The 17849-nt window shown below is 37.7% G+C and overlaps 1 protein-coding gene across 6 annotated transcripts in view; it reads right to left on the bottom strand.

The window, feature by feature from the left end:
* Positions 1 to 17849, bottom strand: part of RBMS3 (RNA binding motif single stranded interacting protein 3) — a gene marked incomplete at its 3' end in the record, with an annotated part of 699823 nt that overhangs the window by 42190 nt on the left and 639784 nt on the right. For 4 of the 6 annotated variants that reach the window (XM_082664257.1, XM_082664262.1, XM_082664258.1 and 1 more), the window contains 2 exons: positions 13265 to 13375; positions 6257 to 6304 (listed from right to left, as the gene is read on the bottom strand). In XM_082664257.1, coding sequence (XP_082520383.1) covers positions 6257 to 6304; positions 13265 to 13375 — 159 coding nt within the window. The remainder of the gene's footprint in view (positions 1 to 6256; positions 6305 to 13264; positions 13376 to 17849) is intronic. The other 2 variants (XM_082664261.1, XM_082664260.1) reach the window with 1 other exon arrangement.

The following is a 17849-nucleotide window of genomic DNA, read 5'->3' as shown; positions in this document are numbered from 1 at the left end:
TAATGTATTCACTGTTTAACTATTCACCTTAGACTTTTCCTAAGCAAAGAGATCTTCAGCCATGCATTTGACGACCTTAATTCAAATTCACATTAAAGTAACTCTACAGCTGCTGAAGTCAAAATAAAAGGTTTTGGTTCCTATACTCCTAAAAACACTTCAAGTAGCATGGTGATACCCAAATCACACTCTGAAAAATACTACTCTGATATACTTTCCTGCCTTTAATTAGATGTATATTCCAAACGTTCCAGAAAAAAACTTGATTCTTAAACATTCTGTGAGGTCAAGTCTTCAGTGTCTTTGTAACATGTTCCAGAAATATGTTCTATCAGTGATCCTCTCTATTGGGGACATTCTTCCTGATGATTAGCCCACATCTATTAGTGTCAAAAACCAAATCAACAGGGCTTCCCTGGTGGCGCAGTTGTTGAGAGTCCGCCTGCTGATGCAGGGGACATGGGTTCGTGCCCCGGTCCGGGAAGATCCCACATGCATGGAGCAGCTGGGCCCATGAGCCATGGCTGCTGAGCCTGTGCGTCCAGAGCCTGTGCTCTGTAACGGGAGAGACCGCAACAGTGAGAGGCCCACGTACCGCAAAAATAAACAAACAAACAAAAAACAAATCAACAAAACAAAACAAAATCTAGACGTACAAAAATACCCCACTGAAATAGCACCTTCTTATGCTCATATTGATGAACTTCCTTAACCTCCGTCACCTTCACCTCAAGTCCACTTTGGCCATCTGCTCCCATGACCTTGACTTTGCTGAGAAATATTAGTTCATTATCCACATTCCTAAATCTAAGTATTGTACTTCTGACCACTTCGTATGCCTCGTTGAGACCTCTAGTCTCTATCTTCCTTGCTTTCTCCTTTTCTCCCACACTCTGCTGCCTTCTTTTCTTTTTCTATCCATCCTGAAAACTAGTTTGCCACTCGGTAACTCTCTTGCCAATGTCAGCACACATTGCCCCTTTTCTCACTCCACTCAGTGAAACCTTAGCCCTGGATTAATCCACTGCCTTCTTGGCTACTGATCACTACAGCGAAAAATCAAACATCCTCACAGACTGGTATAACAAAAATCTATAGTCTGTAGCTTCAAATGGCCCCCCAGGGCTGCCCCGCAAGCTTCCTGTGTATTGTTAGTTGGCTTTCTTTTTCCAAATCTCTGTTCTCCTTCAGTCCCTTACCATGCCATTCCCACTCACTCTCAGAGGATGGCATTTAATACTTCACACACACACACACACACACACACACACACACACACACACACAAACAAGTAGTATCATAGAGATGATCATACTAAGTGAAGTAAGTCAGACAGAGAAAGACAAATATCATATGATATCACTTACATATGGAATCTAAAATACGACACAAATGAACTTATCTATGAAACAGAAACAGACTCACAGACATAGAGAACAGACTGGTGGTTGCCAAGGGGGAGGGGGTTGGGGGGAGGGATGGACTGGGAGGTTGGGATCAGCAGATGCAAACTAGTATATATAGGATGGATAAACAGCAAGGTCCTACTGTACAGCACAGGGAACTATATTCAATATCCTGTGATGTTTTATCACAGGGTATACATGTATATATACATGAATATATACGTGTATATATATATGTGTGTGTGTGTGTAACTGAATCATTATACTGTACAGCAGAAATTAACACAACATTGTAAATTAACTATACTTCAATTAAAAAAATTAAAACAAACAAACAAAAAAAGTATTTATCATGTAGGAAACCCTACATTTGACTTCCTACTCGTATGCTTACAAACTTACATGCAGGTGCACTGTCCTTTCCTCCTGTCCTCCTGCATTCCTAGAGGAGATGTCTAGCTTCCTCAATGACCTTGTTCTATCAGTCATCCCCTGTATGAATTACATCTTCAACCATTAGAACTCCTTCCTGGCTTCTTCCTATCATGACCAAACATTTCCCATCTTTAAAAAAAAATTAGTCAATCGATCAGTTCCCTTCTCCATTCGTTTTCTGTTATTATCGTCTCTCCTCTTCAAAGCCAATTTTGTTAGGTATGACACTTTTTACATCCACTTTGTCATAGGATATTCACTGTCTTGCTCTTCCCCCTAAAACGACCCTATCAGAGTGGCTAGTGATCTCTGTGTCACGAAATCCAATGGCTTCTTTTCAAAACTCATCTTAACAGACTGGCCTCTCTTGAAACCCTCTCTTGCTTTGGTGTCTTTGGAAACCTCACACTCTTGATTTTCCTTTTATGTCTATAGTTGTCTTTTCCAATCTTTACTTTAGGTTCCTTTTTCTGCCCATTCTTTATTTTCAAGGATCGGCCTACTTCTCTTCACTTGAAGCACATTTTCTGGGTGACATGAGTTAATTCCATGACGATGACTCCAAAATCCATTTCTACCTAAGAGCTGTCTTATGAGCTCCAGAAACAGACATCCAAATATTTATTGATTATCTCTATTTGGATGCCTCACAGACATCTCAAACTCAACGTGTACAACACTGCACTCAAACTCTTTCCTGCCAAATTTGATTCTCTTTCCTCTGGTTCAGAGCTCAGCAAATGATACCTCAGGCCATTGAGTGCTAGGAACTTAAGAGCTACCTTTAACTCTTTCCTCTCCTTCTACTCTGACATCCAGTGAGTTACTAAGTCCTGTGTATTCTACCTCTTTCAAATTTGTCAAATTTGTTAACTCTCCATTCTTATTTGCACACCTTGGGCACATGTCAACTTGATTTTGTGCTTGGACTCCTGAGTCCTGGTCCCTGTTTTCCAGTTCTGTCTCTCTCCAGTGCATTCTCCACCTATATCCAGAGTGACCATGTCACTCTCCAACTTAAACTTTTTAGTTTACATCTATTGCCAGCAGGATGGAGTCCCAGCTACCATAGCTGGTGACATTGCTCCACCTTATTCGTCCAGGATCATTTTCTCTACTCTCATCTCTCTTTATGCATCCCTGTCCTACTGAACCATCTGTAGTTCCCCGAATTTGCCATATCCTGCTACCCATGAGCTTTGTACATGCTGCCCTGTTAGTCTGAAACTCCCCCCTCCATCTTATTTTTCACTTGGCTAATTCCCATGTGTCCTTATGTCTCCATTCAGAGGTTTCTTCCACTTTCTCTGACTCCTACCATGGGTCAGTTTTCTCTTTGTGTTCCTATAGCGCCTTGTAACAAGGATGATTAGCATAGCTGTTGCTAATAACATTTGAGCACTTATTTGATGCCAGAACCTGTGCTAAGCAGGCTACATATCTTAACTCATCTAATGCTCACAACACCTTACGAGGTAATTAATATTTCCTCAGATAAATAATCCAAGCTACAGAGAAGTTACATAATTTTCCCAAGGTTCCACAACTAGTAAGTGACACAGTAGATTCTGAACTCAAGCATCTTATTGAAGACTTTACAAACTTGTAATCTCTTGCTTGTGCCTAACTTCCTAATTGGACCCTAAGTTCTTAGAAGGAAGTTGTATCCCTAGCACCCATCACAGTGATTGTCACAAAGTGTGCTCCCAATAAATACTATTTGAATAATTGAAAGAACAAGGTGGCATGTGGCTCAAAGAGGAAAGAGTTCTTGCCTAAAATCAGATTTACTCTGATTACCCTGAGATCACCTTCAGTGTCTGCCATTGTGATGTTTTGCTCCAAGAATACCAAATAACTTGCTGTCATCTAATCACCCCATAGAATTTCATTTCCTGTCCCATTCACCTCATGTACATTTCCCACTCTTGTCCAACTGGTAAACTCATATTCATCCTTCCACATCAAGCTCAGAATTTAGTTTATTCCTGAGGGTTCCCAATCTTCATTGTAGATTCTAAATTTTAGTTCCTCCATACTTTATACATTTCAACATCATCATCATCAACAACAACAACATTAATTTAGACCATCATATATTCTTTTTAACCAGTGGTCCATTTTCTATTCATCTTTGTATCCCTAGTACTTCAGTGTTGTGCCCAGCACTCAGAGGGTGGTCAAAAAATGTTTGATATATTGATCGAACAGAATTAGGTTGGGTTTTGTTTCTGTAGATTACCACGGAGATATCTCAAACTCTGATACATCATGGCAGTTTAGTTGGCTCCTACAATGGCCAAGAATCGATTACTATTGGAGTTGTCCAACACTGGCATATTGGGAGACATGAGAAGAGGATATCACAATACCTTATGCCTGTTTCACTTTCCTGATCTGATCAAGGGTTTGGCAAAGGATATGTTACCTTTTCAAGTGTCATTCAAGTTGTGCCCACCAGATAAGTCACAAACATTTTAGGAAGGCAAGTCTATTTTCATTTAGAGATGGACTAAAGAGGCCAAAGAAGTCTGTGCAAATTTATAAGATGTCAAACCACCAACCCAATCTTGTAAGGGGAAAACAACTGTAAAATCTCCCAAAGTGTTATTTTTCCTGTCACTTCTATTTTAGTCCCTTTGTATTTCACTGGGGTCTTAGCACTTATTTTAGTTTAGTGATATCATATCTGAGCTTTCTAAATGTTCTACGTAATTACTGTGTCTTATTCCTCAAGCACACACCAAACTGCCAGATTAAGTTTCTCAAAGAACTGCTTTGATCAAGTCATTTCTCTGCTCAAGGACTCTCAGTGGCGCCTGACTATGGAATTAGGTGGGAACTCTGAGTCCAGATTTGCCTCCAGATGTTCTGCCACAATTGATTTGTGTAGAGCCTGACCCATGACACACATCTAGTAAGTGCTTTTGATGTTTTCATTGATTTTTCCATTGTGTTTTTGAAAGTGAAATCAGAAAACCTAGTTGAAGGAAAGTTCCATTTTGTGTCTTTCATTATTATCAATACTGGCAAATTATTAAGAGTAGATGCCTCTTGTTAAACAAAGATGCCACACGGTAAACAAAGTAAAGGCTACATACGTTAGAGAAAGCATCTTCCCAGGGGTCCCATATCCTAAATAAAACAGGCACATGAAGATATGACAGGTAATACACTTTAGGGAAAGATAAGTGGTATTTTCATTAATGACAACTTATAGAGATTTCCAGGAGGACCAAAGTAACTTCACAGCTGAAAGCTAACTCATTGCTTCTCAACTGAACTTCTAAGAGGAATATTCAGCCATGAGCATAATTAAATAAGTCCACAAGACATGAGAAAAGGATTACCCTGAATATGCTGGGTCAAGCAAACCAGGTGGCCAAGAACATGATGTTCTCTGCTTGAAAACCACCATTCAGTTGCCAGACTCTGCTGCTCTCTGGGCTCTCCCATTCTGTTTCTGGCCTTTGTCTCTCGCTCTCTCTCTCTCCAGTGCCCTTTCTTGGTTTAGATTTTATGTCCTCATCATCTGACACATCAAAGGATTAAAGAGTTCAAAGCCCTTCATGCTGCCAGTATTTTATTTAGTTAAAATCAACAAAAATGAAAACTTGTGCCCATTTTCCTCTTTGCAAGAAACCAAAATGCAAAATCAAGATGAAAGCACAAGAAGATCTGTGCTGTTCAAAATTAAAACTCATGTCTTCACATATGTATACTCTGTGACAAACTGCACCACTGGATTTTATGAAACTACTTCAATATTGCTAATTAAAATGCTCGAGACACTAACGAATTCTCAAATCAACCTCTGCCACTTTGTTGTACAAATGGAACATTGGCAGATTTTCTTTCAATATCCAAAACACCATTTTTGGAACAAATTTGAAGTTTTGATTCATTCAACAATTATATCGAGTACCTACTATGTGTCAGACACTATAGTGGGTGCTGAGAAAGCAAAATGGGATGATTTTCTGATTTCAGAGGAATTCCGGTCTCTAAAGCAGTGCTTCTCAAACTACTTTTATTCATCTGTGCCCTCTTTTGATAAACACAAGTATCCTTCTCCAATTTCCCAGAAAGTCTAATGAACGCTCCAACACTAAGAATTACTGATACACAGAACATAGACTCAATTTTCTGTGTATCCTTCATAGACCAAAAGTCTTTGAGCTTTTATTTTTTATTTCAAAAGCAACACATTTATTTTCCATACACAAAACTGGATTGGAATATTAAATATCCTTTTTTGAACCACATATGCTAACCCCCCACCCCGGAACTGAAATTGAAATGCCTGCTTAGAATCACTGTTTGAGAATCACTGCTTTAAAGAGTTTTGGAGAAAAACCAGGCAAGCTCCCTCTCTCCCATCCAATCAAGTCTTAAAGGAATTAGAATTTTCCTACCTGACACAACAGCTGGTGGAGTATCATAATCCTGTCTTGGGACTGAATCTTTGAATGAAAAGAGCATGAGAAAGAATGCAATGAAGTACAAAAGAAAATAAAATAGAATTTTAGCTCTAAAACGTGGAAGTGCCCACTGTATGTCACATGGTACCTAAGGCTCCTGCCTTCAAGCACTCAAGGAGGCACTCTGACCCCTTGACAGTTGACAGTTGACACAACGGTCCCCACAACCACCACTCTGGACGTGTCGTTAGGCGTCGTGTGACCTGCGAGGACAGCATCATCTGTCCCAGAGTATTGTCATCTTCCTCATCTTTCATAACTTTGGTCCCTCCCTTGGGTCATCAACTTGCGATATGTACCCTCTTTGGCTGACACAAAAGTTCTACAAAGTGGCCCGTCAGGAAGGGGACCAAAGTGCAATATGAAACCCCAGTCCTGGAGAACAAAAGAAATAACTACAATTTCAAAAGAGATAAATGAAAAATTTGCACATTCCCAAATTCTATGGAGGCTGACATGTTTTGAAGCTAGAATTTTGTTATTGACCACTCGTCTTGGGCTCTGTCCCCAGTGGTCGAGGCCAAGGAGCTTCGTGTGCTGGTATCGTGAGGACACAGATCAATAGAACAGAATATATTCAACAGATGGCTGCTGTCTTTTTCCAAAGTGTCACAAAACTGGAGGTGGCAAATTGTAGATCGAGGTTAATTAAACAACATGACAACCATTTCAAAAGTTGGGGTGATGTGGGACCAAATATACCTGCTTTTTTAAAGATGAAAAAGAGGCTTTGGCTTAATATCATTTCTTTAGCCAGGGATCTTACAAAGGAAAGTGGGACATGGCCCCACTTCTAAAAATGGAAAGTTCTAACTTCTCCAGCTCCCCTTGGAGGGTAAACTGTGTAAAAGGGACCAGGTATTGCTCATATTCAAATAAACTGCCCAAACATGGTTAAAAGGATGCTTTTGCATGACCCTCATTCCATTCATATGATCATTATTCCATTTTAAAAACTAAAACCTCAAACTTCACTTGTCCACCTACTTGGTAACTTAATTTGGACTATCACAAATTTATCCGTTTCATCTCCTTGCCACAAAAGGACAATGTTGATCACTCTCCCATGAGTGAATGGTGTGTGAAAAGACAGGTTAGAACTTGAACAATGCAAGGCCAGCCAAGCGAGCATTGATCAAAGATTCAAATGCAAGTAAACCTTAGGCATGAGTTATTCTGTTTCTCAGAACAGGTATGTGAACTAGTGACTTGATTATAATCCCCAAATCTAGAATATATAAAATCATTTTCAAGGGGTCTCCAAATATTTTATTAATACTGGTAGTAACTCTGATTATCTTTTAAAAAACTAAGCACACATTATTACTACAAACAAACAAGACTGTGACACTAGTCATTTTCCAAGAATATATTTATAACATTTTAGAATTTATAAAAAATCATGCTCATTGTTGAATTCTTAGAGAATGTAGAAAAGTATCATGATTAATATAGAAATTATCCCTAATCCCATCATCTAGAAACCATCACACTTGTTTGTACTTGTTATAGCCTTATTTCATAAATATTTTTTCATAGTTGATACGAACTTCACACACGCAAATTTACATCCTGCTCTTTTGATTTAACATGATAGTTAATCTCTTCCTAATTATTTTATACACTTATAACTTCATGCTGCATTACATTCTAGTTTATGGATGGATTATGATTTATTTAATCTTCCTTATTAGACATTATAAAGAACACTGGGCTGAATATTTTTAAGATATATTTTCTGTTATTCTAGAATATTTCCAGAGAATAGGTCTTCAAAACTACAACTATTTGGTCGGGGACTAGAGCTATTTTTGAAATGTCTTTCAGGCCCACCCTGCTATCCAGGTGACACTTTCACAAATTTGGATTCCTACCATCACACTATCCATGCCTGAGAATGTATATCTCCCCACACCTTCGTCAGCAATGTGTATTATTTTAATAACTTTATTTAATGGGTTATATGTGTGTGTCTGTATTAGATTTACTGTTAAGTTGATCATTTTCCATATGTTTTTTGGCTTTCTATTTCCTCCTTTATCAACTATCTGTTCATTTCTTTGGCATTTTATACATTGGTACTTTTGTATTTTTTGCTAATTTATTGGAATTCAGAATCTAGTTTTTAAACAGCAAAAGCTTACTATTTGCAAATAAACTTTCATAAAACTAGACTTTCACTTAATGCCTACTTGTTTATTGCTTATATTGTACTAACTTCAAAAATTCACTTATCTTACAACAAGACTAAATATATTTTAAAAAACTCTTCCATCTACATTTTCTTTCTTGTATTTAACCATTTTTAATTGATTGATACTTTTTCCTGAAAAAACATTTCAGGAGATGTACTCATGACCACTTATGAATTTATGATACTGTTTCCTAATCATGAGTCCATTTAACATCGTGTATTGGTTTTTATCACTCTGTCTTAATACTTATATTCCTGGATAATAGTTGAAAATAGACAATCTCTAAGCAAAATGAATAATTCAGGATTTTTCACCTGATACCATCAGAATTTCAAAGCAATACAGGAGGGATGGTGCCACTGAAAACTGTGAGAGAACTATGTTGAACAAGTCAAGAACAATTACAAGATTATCTCTGTGAGCGGCTAGGTTACACCACCAGAATCCAATGATGTCACAAATCACCAGTGGTCTGGAGACACAAACAGAACTGCAGATAAGGAGGCTGCAGAACAAAAACTTTTTATTTCTTTCCACAGATTCTGGTGACATTGTAAGCCACTGGTGACCACCAACTGAACAAATGAAAAGGAGATAAGAAACTTGTAAAACCAGATTGTCATGCAATTTGGAGGTTCTCATAACACAGTAAAATCCCCAATGGTTTCTGCTAAAGCTTACAATAGACTGATAAGAAATTACGGATAATAGGGCTTTGGTCCTTGAGGGAATCCTGTGACAAAAAATAAACAAAAGCAGAAAAGCTAGATACTTCTTCAAGGTCAGCAGAGCCCTGGAATAAAACCGTTATACTGCTTGCATAAAATTCATTTCTTTTAAGCGCTGCAGATTCTGTCCACCTTAAAAATAGGCAAAGAATTGAACGATAAACATTTGAGGTGGCAAAGAATGGTTAATTAACCTACAAGGCATCCCTTTCAAAATGTGGGGTCATGGGGGACCAAATACATCTAATTTTATGAAGATGAAAAAGAGGCTTTGGCTCAGTACACTTCCTTTACTCAGGGATCTTAGAAAAGAAAGCAGGACATAGCGTGTGGCCTAAGGCACCCCTTCTGAAGATGGAAAATTCTAATCTAGCTCCAGGTCCCATTGGCCCTGAATCCTGCTTACTTTGGTTACTCCCTGGATCTCTCTACTCTGCCCCTGGAAACTATTTCTGGGCTTGAGTTTCCTGTCTTAATCTTGACTTGTCACTGTTCACACCTTGTTGTGCAGAATTTCAGTGAGCTCAGATGTCTGAAAGCCTCTGGAAAATTATAGTAGGAGAGAGACGTGGTTGGAGAGTTTTAGATTGACTGGCTGTGGCAATATGGCTGGGAACAGACTGGAGTAAATTGAGGTGGGAAACAGGAAGAACAGTTAGGGGACTATTACAGTTAATCAAACAAGGCCAGGGCAGAGACTCTAGAATATGAAGGAAGGGATGTATTTGACAGATGTCTATGGGACTTGAATAGTAACTGTATGTGGTGGGACTTGAGAAGGAAAGGGTCTACACTGGGTCCTAAGTGTAGTGTTGGACTCCCCCGGTGAGTGGTCGTGGGTTCAGCTTGAGAGGGGACAGGAGCAGGACCCTGTAAGAGGAAGGGTCAGTGGGGAGAAAGCTTGGGAAGCTCATGAGATTAGTTTGGGTCATGTTGACTTCGAGATGTCAGAGGGAGAGTCACGTGGAAATATTTAGCAAGTGGTTGGACAAATGACTAAAATTCTAAAATGGTCTAAAATTCTAAGACAAGGTTAGCCCTGAGGACTCAGATATAAGAGTCTTCGTCATAGAAGGCAGAGTTCAAAACCATCGAAGTGGAGGAGCTTGTTAAGGAAATCATATATGAATGAGAAGTAAGTTTACAAACTTATTTAGCAGCCTAAGAAAGAAAAGAAGCAATGGCCAGAGAGATCAGAGGAGGACCAGGAAAACCTTGGGGAGGAGTCACAAACTGACAGCTCTTAGGAAAATTGGGTCCAATATTCAAACATAGGGAGATTTCCCATTAAAATCCAAGTAGTTTATCTTGAAAAACTGGAAGTTTTCTGTATCTCATGCCATTAACGCTCACAACACCCCTGGGATATAAACATTACTTTTCCCACTTTGCAAAAGAGGAAATAAAAGTTCAGAGAGGTCAAGTAACCTGCCTAAACATGCACAGCTAATAAGGGGGCAGAACCAGGCTTTAAACTCAAATTCAACACCCACTGTTCTTTCCATGATACCAGGCCACCTTCCCAGCAATGGATAAAGTGTGTTGAAAAGATGTAATAAGGTGGTGAAATCTGATTAAAAGAATCAAAAGAATCAATAAGAGCCACTCCAAATGCCAATCAAAAATTCAGATAAAATGAATCTATGATATTATATCAAAGTGTAAGAGTGACAGTTTAAGAAAAAAGTATAACTTCCTGCTGGACACTCAACATTGTCAGTGATATTTTGTTGAATAAGTCTAAAAATTAATACTGTTTTCTCTCTGCCTTTTCAGAACCTTATGAAACTTTAAACCTTTGCAAAACATCAATTTACATAAAGCTTATAATGTTTTTAAGCATTAGTACAAATGGGAAGGAGGAAAATAATTTTTAAAAAAGCTAAAAGCAATTTGATGTTAAATATAAGCCACATGCTTAAAACTTTTGCTTTCTGAGAAAGAAAAGGGGATATATCATTATTGAATAATTTGGCTATTACCAGCTGGGCAAAAATTGTGGTCTTGTATAAACGTATCCTTTTTGAAAATACTCAAACACTAGTCATAATAGACATTATCGAATCAATAAGTATTGTACTTCTGACACTGTTCTACATAATTGAGCTTATTTTTCGATTTCTTAAAGGATTCAGTCATATTCTCAATTAACTTAGGTCATATTTCTCCTAGTTTCCTCCAAATTTGAATTTCAGTGAGTCAGCTGGCTTTGCTTTTGATTCAAAGGAGTAGAATTTATAAAGTGTTTCTTTTTATGCTTTGCCTTACAACTCCCTCCTTTATCGGATTACAATTTGTCATTCAATACAGTAAAAGTGCATTACTTCATTTATTCATAATTTGTGATCATTTAAGTAGGGGAAAGCAGATATAAAGGGAAATCAGTAGTGGGACATGAGAAACCTCAAGCCTTCCAATATTGTCCTGGGATCTGCTTTATTAATAAATGAGAAAAGTGACTACAGATAATCTTCACACATTACTAAAAGCTATAGAAATAGTATCTTCAAATTCTAATGAAAATTAGCTGTACCACACTGTAAAATTAAACAGAGTCTTAGACATGACTTTTAAAAGTCTAGTTCAGAGACCTAAAGAATCATTTGATCTAGTCTAAGCTTTCAGACACACAGGTATCATCAAATGCTTTTTATAGGTTCAGCAACTGAGGCCTTCTAGATGGGTACTTTGTTTATGTTCATAAAACTAAATTTCTTTATTGAAACAATGGGACTCTTTCCACTAGGCATACAGACTTTCCTCCTATTTAGAGCAGATTACTGAGACCTCAGTGGACATGTCAGAAACGTCTTAAATCCTCAAAAGCCTGTGAGTCAACACATCTATGTAGCAAGCAAGCCATTGCTTTAAGGTAAAATCTCCAATATACAGCTAATGTACCTAGTGTACTTAGATGTTTGGAGATGTTGCCAGCATAACTGAGAAGAATCACAGTAGTGGTGACTATGAGACATATAGGCATAAAGTCATAGAGGCATATGGTTGAAGGGGTCCCACAGATCTCCATGTTCATTACTTCAACTGGATGGAGAGGGGCATTGAGATCAGGAGATGTTATCTTCCTAAGGACAGACAAAAGCAATAGGGCTCCATCAGGCTTTCTATAGTATTAAAGCTGTCTCATTCAGAAGAAGATACATGTTTTCCTCTCTCCATCTTTAAAAATGACAAAATTATCTTCATTAACATTTATGAAAAGTAAAAACTGTTGCATAGGATATTGGTTTTGACATTTTTCATTGTTCTCTATAATAAAGTTGCAGTATTCCATGTTGTATTTGACATTTGCCCTCCTGACCCTTTGGGGAACTGTCTTTGAAAAGATTTTTTAGAAAACAAAGGTTTGCCAATGATTTCAACTGCCTTGTTGATATAAAAGCAAGGCTGCAATGGGCATTTTTGAATATACTTTTGTGCCCTAAGGAAAAATAATGGCTAATCAAAAACATCCCTACCTATTAAAAAAATCGGGTACATTAGATTCCTTTCCTTTTTTGAACATCATCTATGTTGACATATTCAAAAGAAAGATTAGAATAAGTTGATTATGTGAGGTTCTCAACTACTTTTCATTGCTTTAAACATTGAAAGTAAATAAAAAGCCCTGCACATTAGTCATAATCAAGGTTGGCCCCTCTCTTGTGAATAACCTGGGGATGCTGTGAGCTGAAGTGGTAAATATCTGGGAAAGAAAAACTAGGCTCAAGTGTATTAAGTTACAAGGTCTAAAATAGACACACCTGGTGCATTGCATCATAGGAACCAGAAGTAACACAAATTTAAATGCAACGCGGTAGAACCTTCAGCCTTGTCAATGCGAGTAAATGTGCCTTGGAACCGTGCATGCAGAGGGCAGTTGATTCACAGTGGGACCTAAAAGGCATGTTAGTCAGTGGTGCAGAACCAGTTCTGCTGATGATGTCAGTAAGAACAGCGAGTATTGCACCTTATATTGATGAAGTCCAAGAAAACAAAAGGAAACAAACTCTTCAACTCACCGTTCCTGTTGTGCCCAACGAAAGGTGATTCATCTGTTGTGTCAAGGGGCCCATCATGTTTGCTGGCTGCATTGACATAGGATGGTCCATTGTTGGCGTAATCACAGCACCCTATAAGCACACACAACGTCCAACTGAAAACATGTTCCACAATGAAGGAAACTTTAAAAAAATAAACACAGTAGCTGTGTTAACATCATACGTGCTTACTTCTCACTAAAAAGGCTAACTTGAGCCATGTGTGATGTTTACATCCATTCATTTCATTTTGTGCCTGTCTAAATATGTAACATTAGCGACTTTATCTCTGATGTGATTTATCTGTCATTGTCATTTATACTTCCAATATTCAATGTAGAATGTATTCTAAGACATCAGATATCTCCTCTCTCACTGTTCTACATACAAACTTCTCTGACTGAAAAATATAAATACTATGGAAATTCTCTAATTGTTCTTGATATTGAGTAAAACTTTCATTTTTGTCATTTACCCAGGATTTATACAGATAATTCTTGATCACCTTAATACAACCTTCCCTCAGGGGGATAATTCTGGTCCAGATGGGTTTCTTGACGGGATACCTTTAAAGGACATATTAAAATCTAACACAAATGTTATAAAAAGCAAAGGTACTATTTCCCGTATTTTTTCCTCCTAATCTTTTGACCTACTTTCTTTCTATCTGTGCTTTTGACACAAGCCTAGCGGACACTAAACTCTGCTAAACGCTGGTCAAATGAAACAGCACTGAAATTTTTTTAAATGCAAAAATATCAAGTGTTTCATCATGGAAAGGCCCACTTCCAGAATATGCTTTTTGATTTATCATAACTGTTGGAAATGCAAGAAAAAATAGACATAAAAAAAATTCTTTCCATATACAAAGTGTCACATGGCCCATGAAGCCTGGAGCCAGGCCATACTACCCTTCCCTTCCTTGTCCTTTCCACTATCCTACTATTCCACCTTAATTGACTAACTTAGAGAATGGAAAGATTTTTTTTTTTTAATTGAAAAGCTAGAGTTGGATGGAATCTTTGAGACTGTATAATTCCAGTGCTTTATTTTAAAGATAGTAATAAAGGCAGAAGCTCATTTAAATACCGAGTGGTAGAAAAATGATTATGAATCTGAATGCTATTTTTTTCTGTAAACATTATTTTTCTATGTGACTTTTTTCATATAAATAAACATTTTGAAGAAAAAAAAATAAGTCAGATTCATGTGGATGGAAGGATCTCGGCACCCAAACTAATTACCCACAAGCAAATATGTCCTAAAATGCCTTAGCTCAGGATAGTCAGTTTCTCGTGCTATTATCCAAATCCAGCTCCCTGACTGTACCTGTTAAAAGATCAGGCTGTCACTCAGCCTTCCTTGTGGGCTCTACCTCATCAATATGGAAGGAAAATAGAAACTGAACCATATATTTGTAAATGATTGATATACAGAGCTAGCTTTGTTCTCAAAGACGTTTGGACGTTTGAGCTAGAATCAATCAAAACACATATGTTATTTTATAATCTGTAGCTTGTCAGTAGACATAGTTGTGCATTTGCATTGCTTGAATTTCTTGATGCTTCCATAAACTGTCATTCATCAGAATGCTTCTCAAATGAGAGACATGATAAGCTTTTACTTAATTATAATTCAGAGACACAACACTTTTTCTTCCGGCTGCTTGAATTTAACAAAAGCATCTTTACTTTTTCCTTAAAAAAAAAGAAAAAAATTACTAGCCTTTATTTCAGGTATTTGTCATATCAAACTAGCAGTAAATACTTTGAGAAGAACTGAGACGCTTCTTAAATCACTTAGGGATAAACGATAGAATAATCTCAGAGTTAAGACAGAAGTTCTGAAGCATTCTTTTTTTAGCCAAAATGTGGCACTTTCACAACATTCTAATCCTTAGCAGGTGCAAGACTTCAATACTCTTCTTGAACTTGAGATTTAGGCTATCTTCTTAGAATATTTACCCCTAGAGGTTCTGACACACAGCTAACTTGTGACAGTCCCGGAAACCCCACAATTCTAATCAGATTGCCCTCGTCACATAAAGAATTGTTCATCATATATCAGAGATAAAGACCAAATTGTGTTTGGCCAGGAAACTTTCTTCGCAATGCCCTAGGGGTGACCTCACTCCCCGGCAGTGTGAGAGGTAGTCTTAAGTCTTTTTGGGGGGTGGCAACACGTAAATGAGATAAGGTGAGCCTGTGACAGACAGATAAATCAAAATCCATGCATGATAAGTATAGAAGGATTGAATGTCTGCGTTTGGAATTAATTTCGGAAGGATCGTCTGGTCTCTTTAGAGAATCTTTTCATGGAAAGTGCTTGGGGACTCATTTGATTACAGATGCCACAGAGTGAACACTGCTTCTGTGTATAAACCAGAAACCTGACAATCAAAGGGAAGAGAGTGTGTGTGTGTGTGTGTGTGTGTGTGTGTGTGTGTGTGTGTGGTGGGGGGAGGGATGTGTCATCATTTAGAATTGGAAATAGCAAAGCTAGGCACGGAAGACAACGTAAGAGAAACATTCCTAACCAGGCCAGCTACTGCAAATAAAATGAACAACGAAATAAGGCTTCTTGGGGGAGGACACATCAGGTCATACATTCTTATTCGAATTTAGTAAAAATGTTCAAGAAACACAGGATTCCAACAAATGATTAAGATCATACATTTCTTAAGAATCTCAAGGGATGGAAGAAACTTACAAGCAGTAAGTTGGAAATAGCAGACAGGAACCCCTTGGGGAAACACACTGTCTTGATGGCGCTTTACCAGGGACAGACAACTTAGGGAGTTTGAAGTGCTGGTTATCTACAACAAAGACTGGGCTTTGCCAGTCACTGTGTTCATCAATTGCAATTCAGCTACAGAATCTCTTTTGTATTGTGTAAGACATGAAAAAGTGTGGGGGAGAGAAAAAAGAAAGAAAAAATAACAACAGAGGAAGAGAAAAATCTATGGTTGTTAATGCAAAATTATAATCGTGCCTCATTAAATCCCTTCCTATCCGATGCATTTAAGCCATAGACTGAAGAGTGTTTTGTGACAGATGTTGCCAACACATTAAGGGTAATTTCATTTACTCAAAAGGTATAGAATGTGCTGTCTGACGGAGTTTGCTTGGCAAATGGCAAAGCAAGAGGAAACAGATTTTTCATTTTAGCATCTCCGGATGTCTGGGTTTGCTCAATGTTTAAGCTGCAAAGAAAAATACTGTAACATGCTGTAATTCCACTAAAAAGCACAATGACCAGACAGCGGATGGGACTGCCTGGTCTGTTTTAGCCACGGCCTCTGCAAAACAAAGCTGTTCACACTCAAGTGTCATAGGGTGGAGCCGTTTGCCCTAATTCTGAAATAAACAATTTCAACAGGATTTTGGATAAAGTTTCCAAAGATCATTGATGTGGAATAAATATATCTGACCTAAGGCCACAAAAGCATCTGTGTTGTTAACCTCCTGCCAATATTTGAAAGAAATTTTAAGTCTAGGAGAGTTCACTGATATTTTAATTTTCTAACAGAAATATAGGATCATTGGCAAATTGGGGAAAACACCAGCAAGGCTCTCTCCCATCAAGAACACACACAGCTGGTTTAAAACCTACATTAATGCCATGATATGGACCACAATGAGAATTACCTGTATGAATGTTCCTGTGAATGTCAATATTCTAGGCCAGTGCCATTCCAAATAAGATCAAGAATTTAAATTCGACTCTCTGGGCTTCGGGCATTGGAATCTGTGTTTTAATAAACTCTCCAACAGCTTGAGTGTGTTTTATAATGCACTGAACTGGAAAGACTATGGGCATTGAATTATTCAAAACATGGTAGGTGAAGGAGTGATATGTGGGGAGGAGGTGATCAAAGAAATCAGTGAGACTTGATATGTCTTGTTATCTCATTTTATTTACCTTTTAGAACTCTTCCAAATATTAGAGGAAAGAAATCAATATCAATTTTCACCTGTCACGTTCCACACTTCAATTATTAACCAATGTCAAATTTGACCACAGTTTTCTGTACCACCTGCTCTGCAATAATATTTCTGAGCCTTTATTAAAAATGTAAAATTGTCGTTGAATTTCCAAAAAAAAATAAAATAAAATAAACTCTCCAAATGATTCTGATGCCCCCTAAATTTGAGATGTGTGCTCTGTCTATAAACGGCTATTGTATAAGTCAGTGCTACAAATATTTGGTCTTACTTTATTTATACTGTGTCTCAATTATTTGTTTTAAACCAATCTTGTGATAGGGTATGAGCCTTTGTGTAGTAATTATATTACATTTTGTTTAAAAATGCAAAGAGGTCAAGCCTGCATTTCTGACGAGATGAAATGGGGTGATTATCTGAGTAATTCAGGCCTCAGTCTGATGATCTGACATGTTTCTTTTTGATCAGTGTGCTTGTGTTGGAGCACATTTAAAATTCCTTCCTGTTTGGAATCTTAGGGAGCCTTGAACCTGAAATCACAAAAATGTAAAAGTATTAATAAAAGGTAGGAAAATCATAACATAAGTGAAAAAAAGGAAAAGAAATATCACCCTCTTTTTCCC

The sequence above is a fragment of the Grampus griseus genome (genome assembly GCF_964374135.1).
Source record: "Grampus griseus genome assembly, chromosome: 10".
Classification (NCBI taxonomy): domain Eukaryota; kingdom Metazoa; phylum Chordata; class Mammalia; order Artiodactyla; family Delphinidae; genus Grampus; species Grampus griseus.
This window is presented reverse-complemented; position numbering and strand designations above follow the sequence as displayed.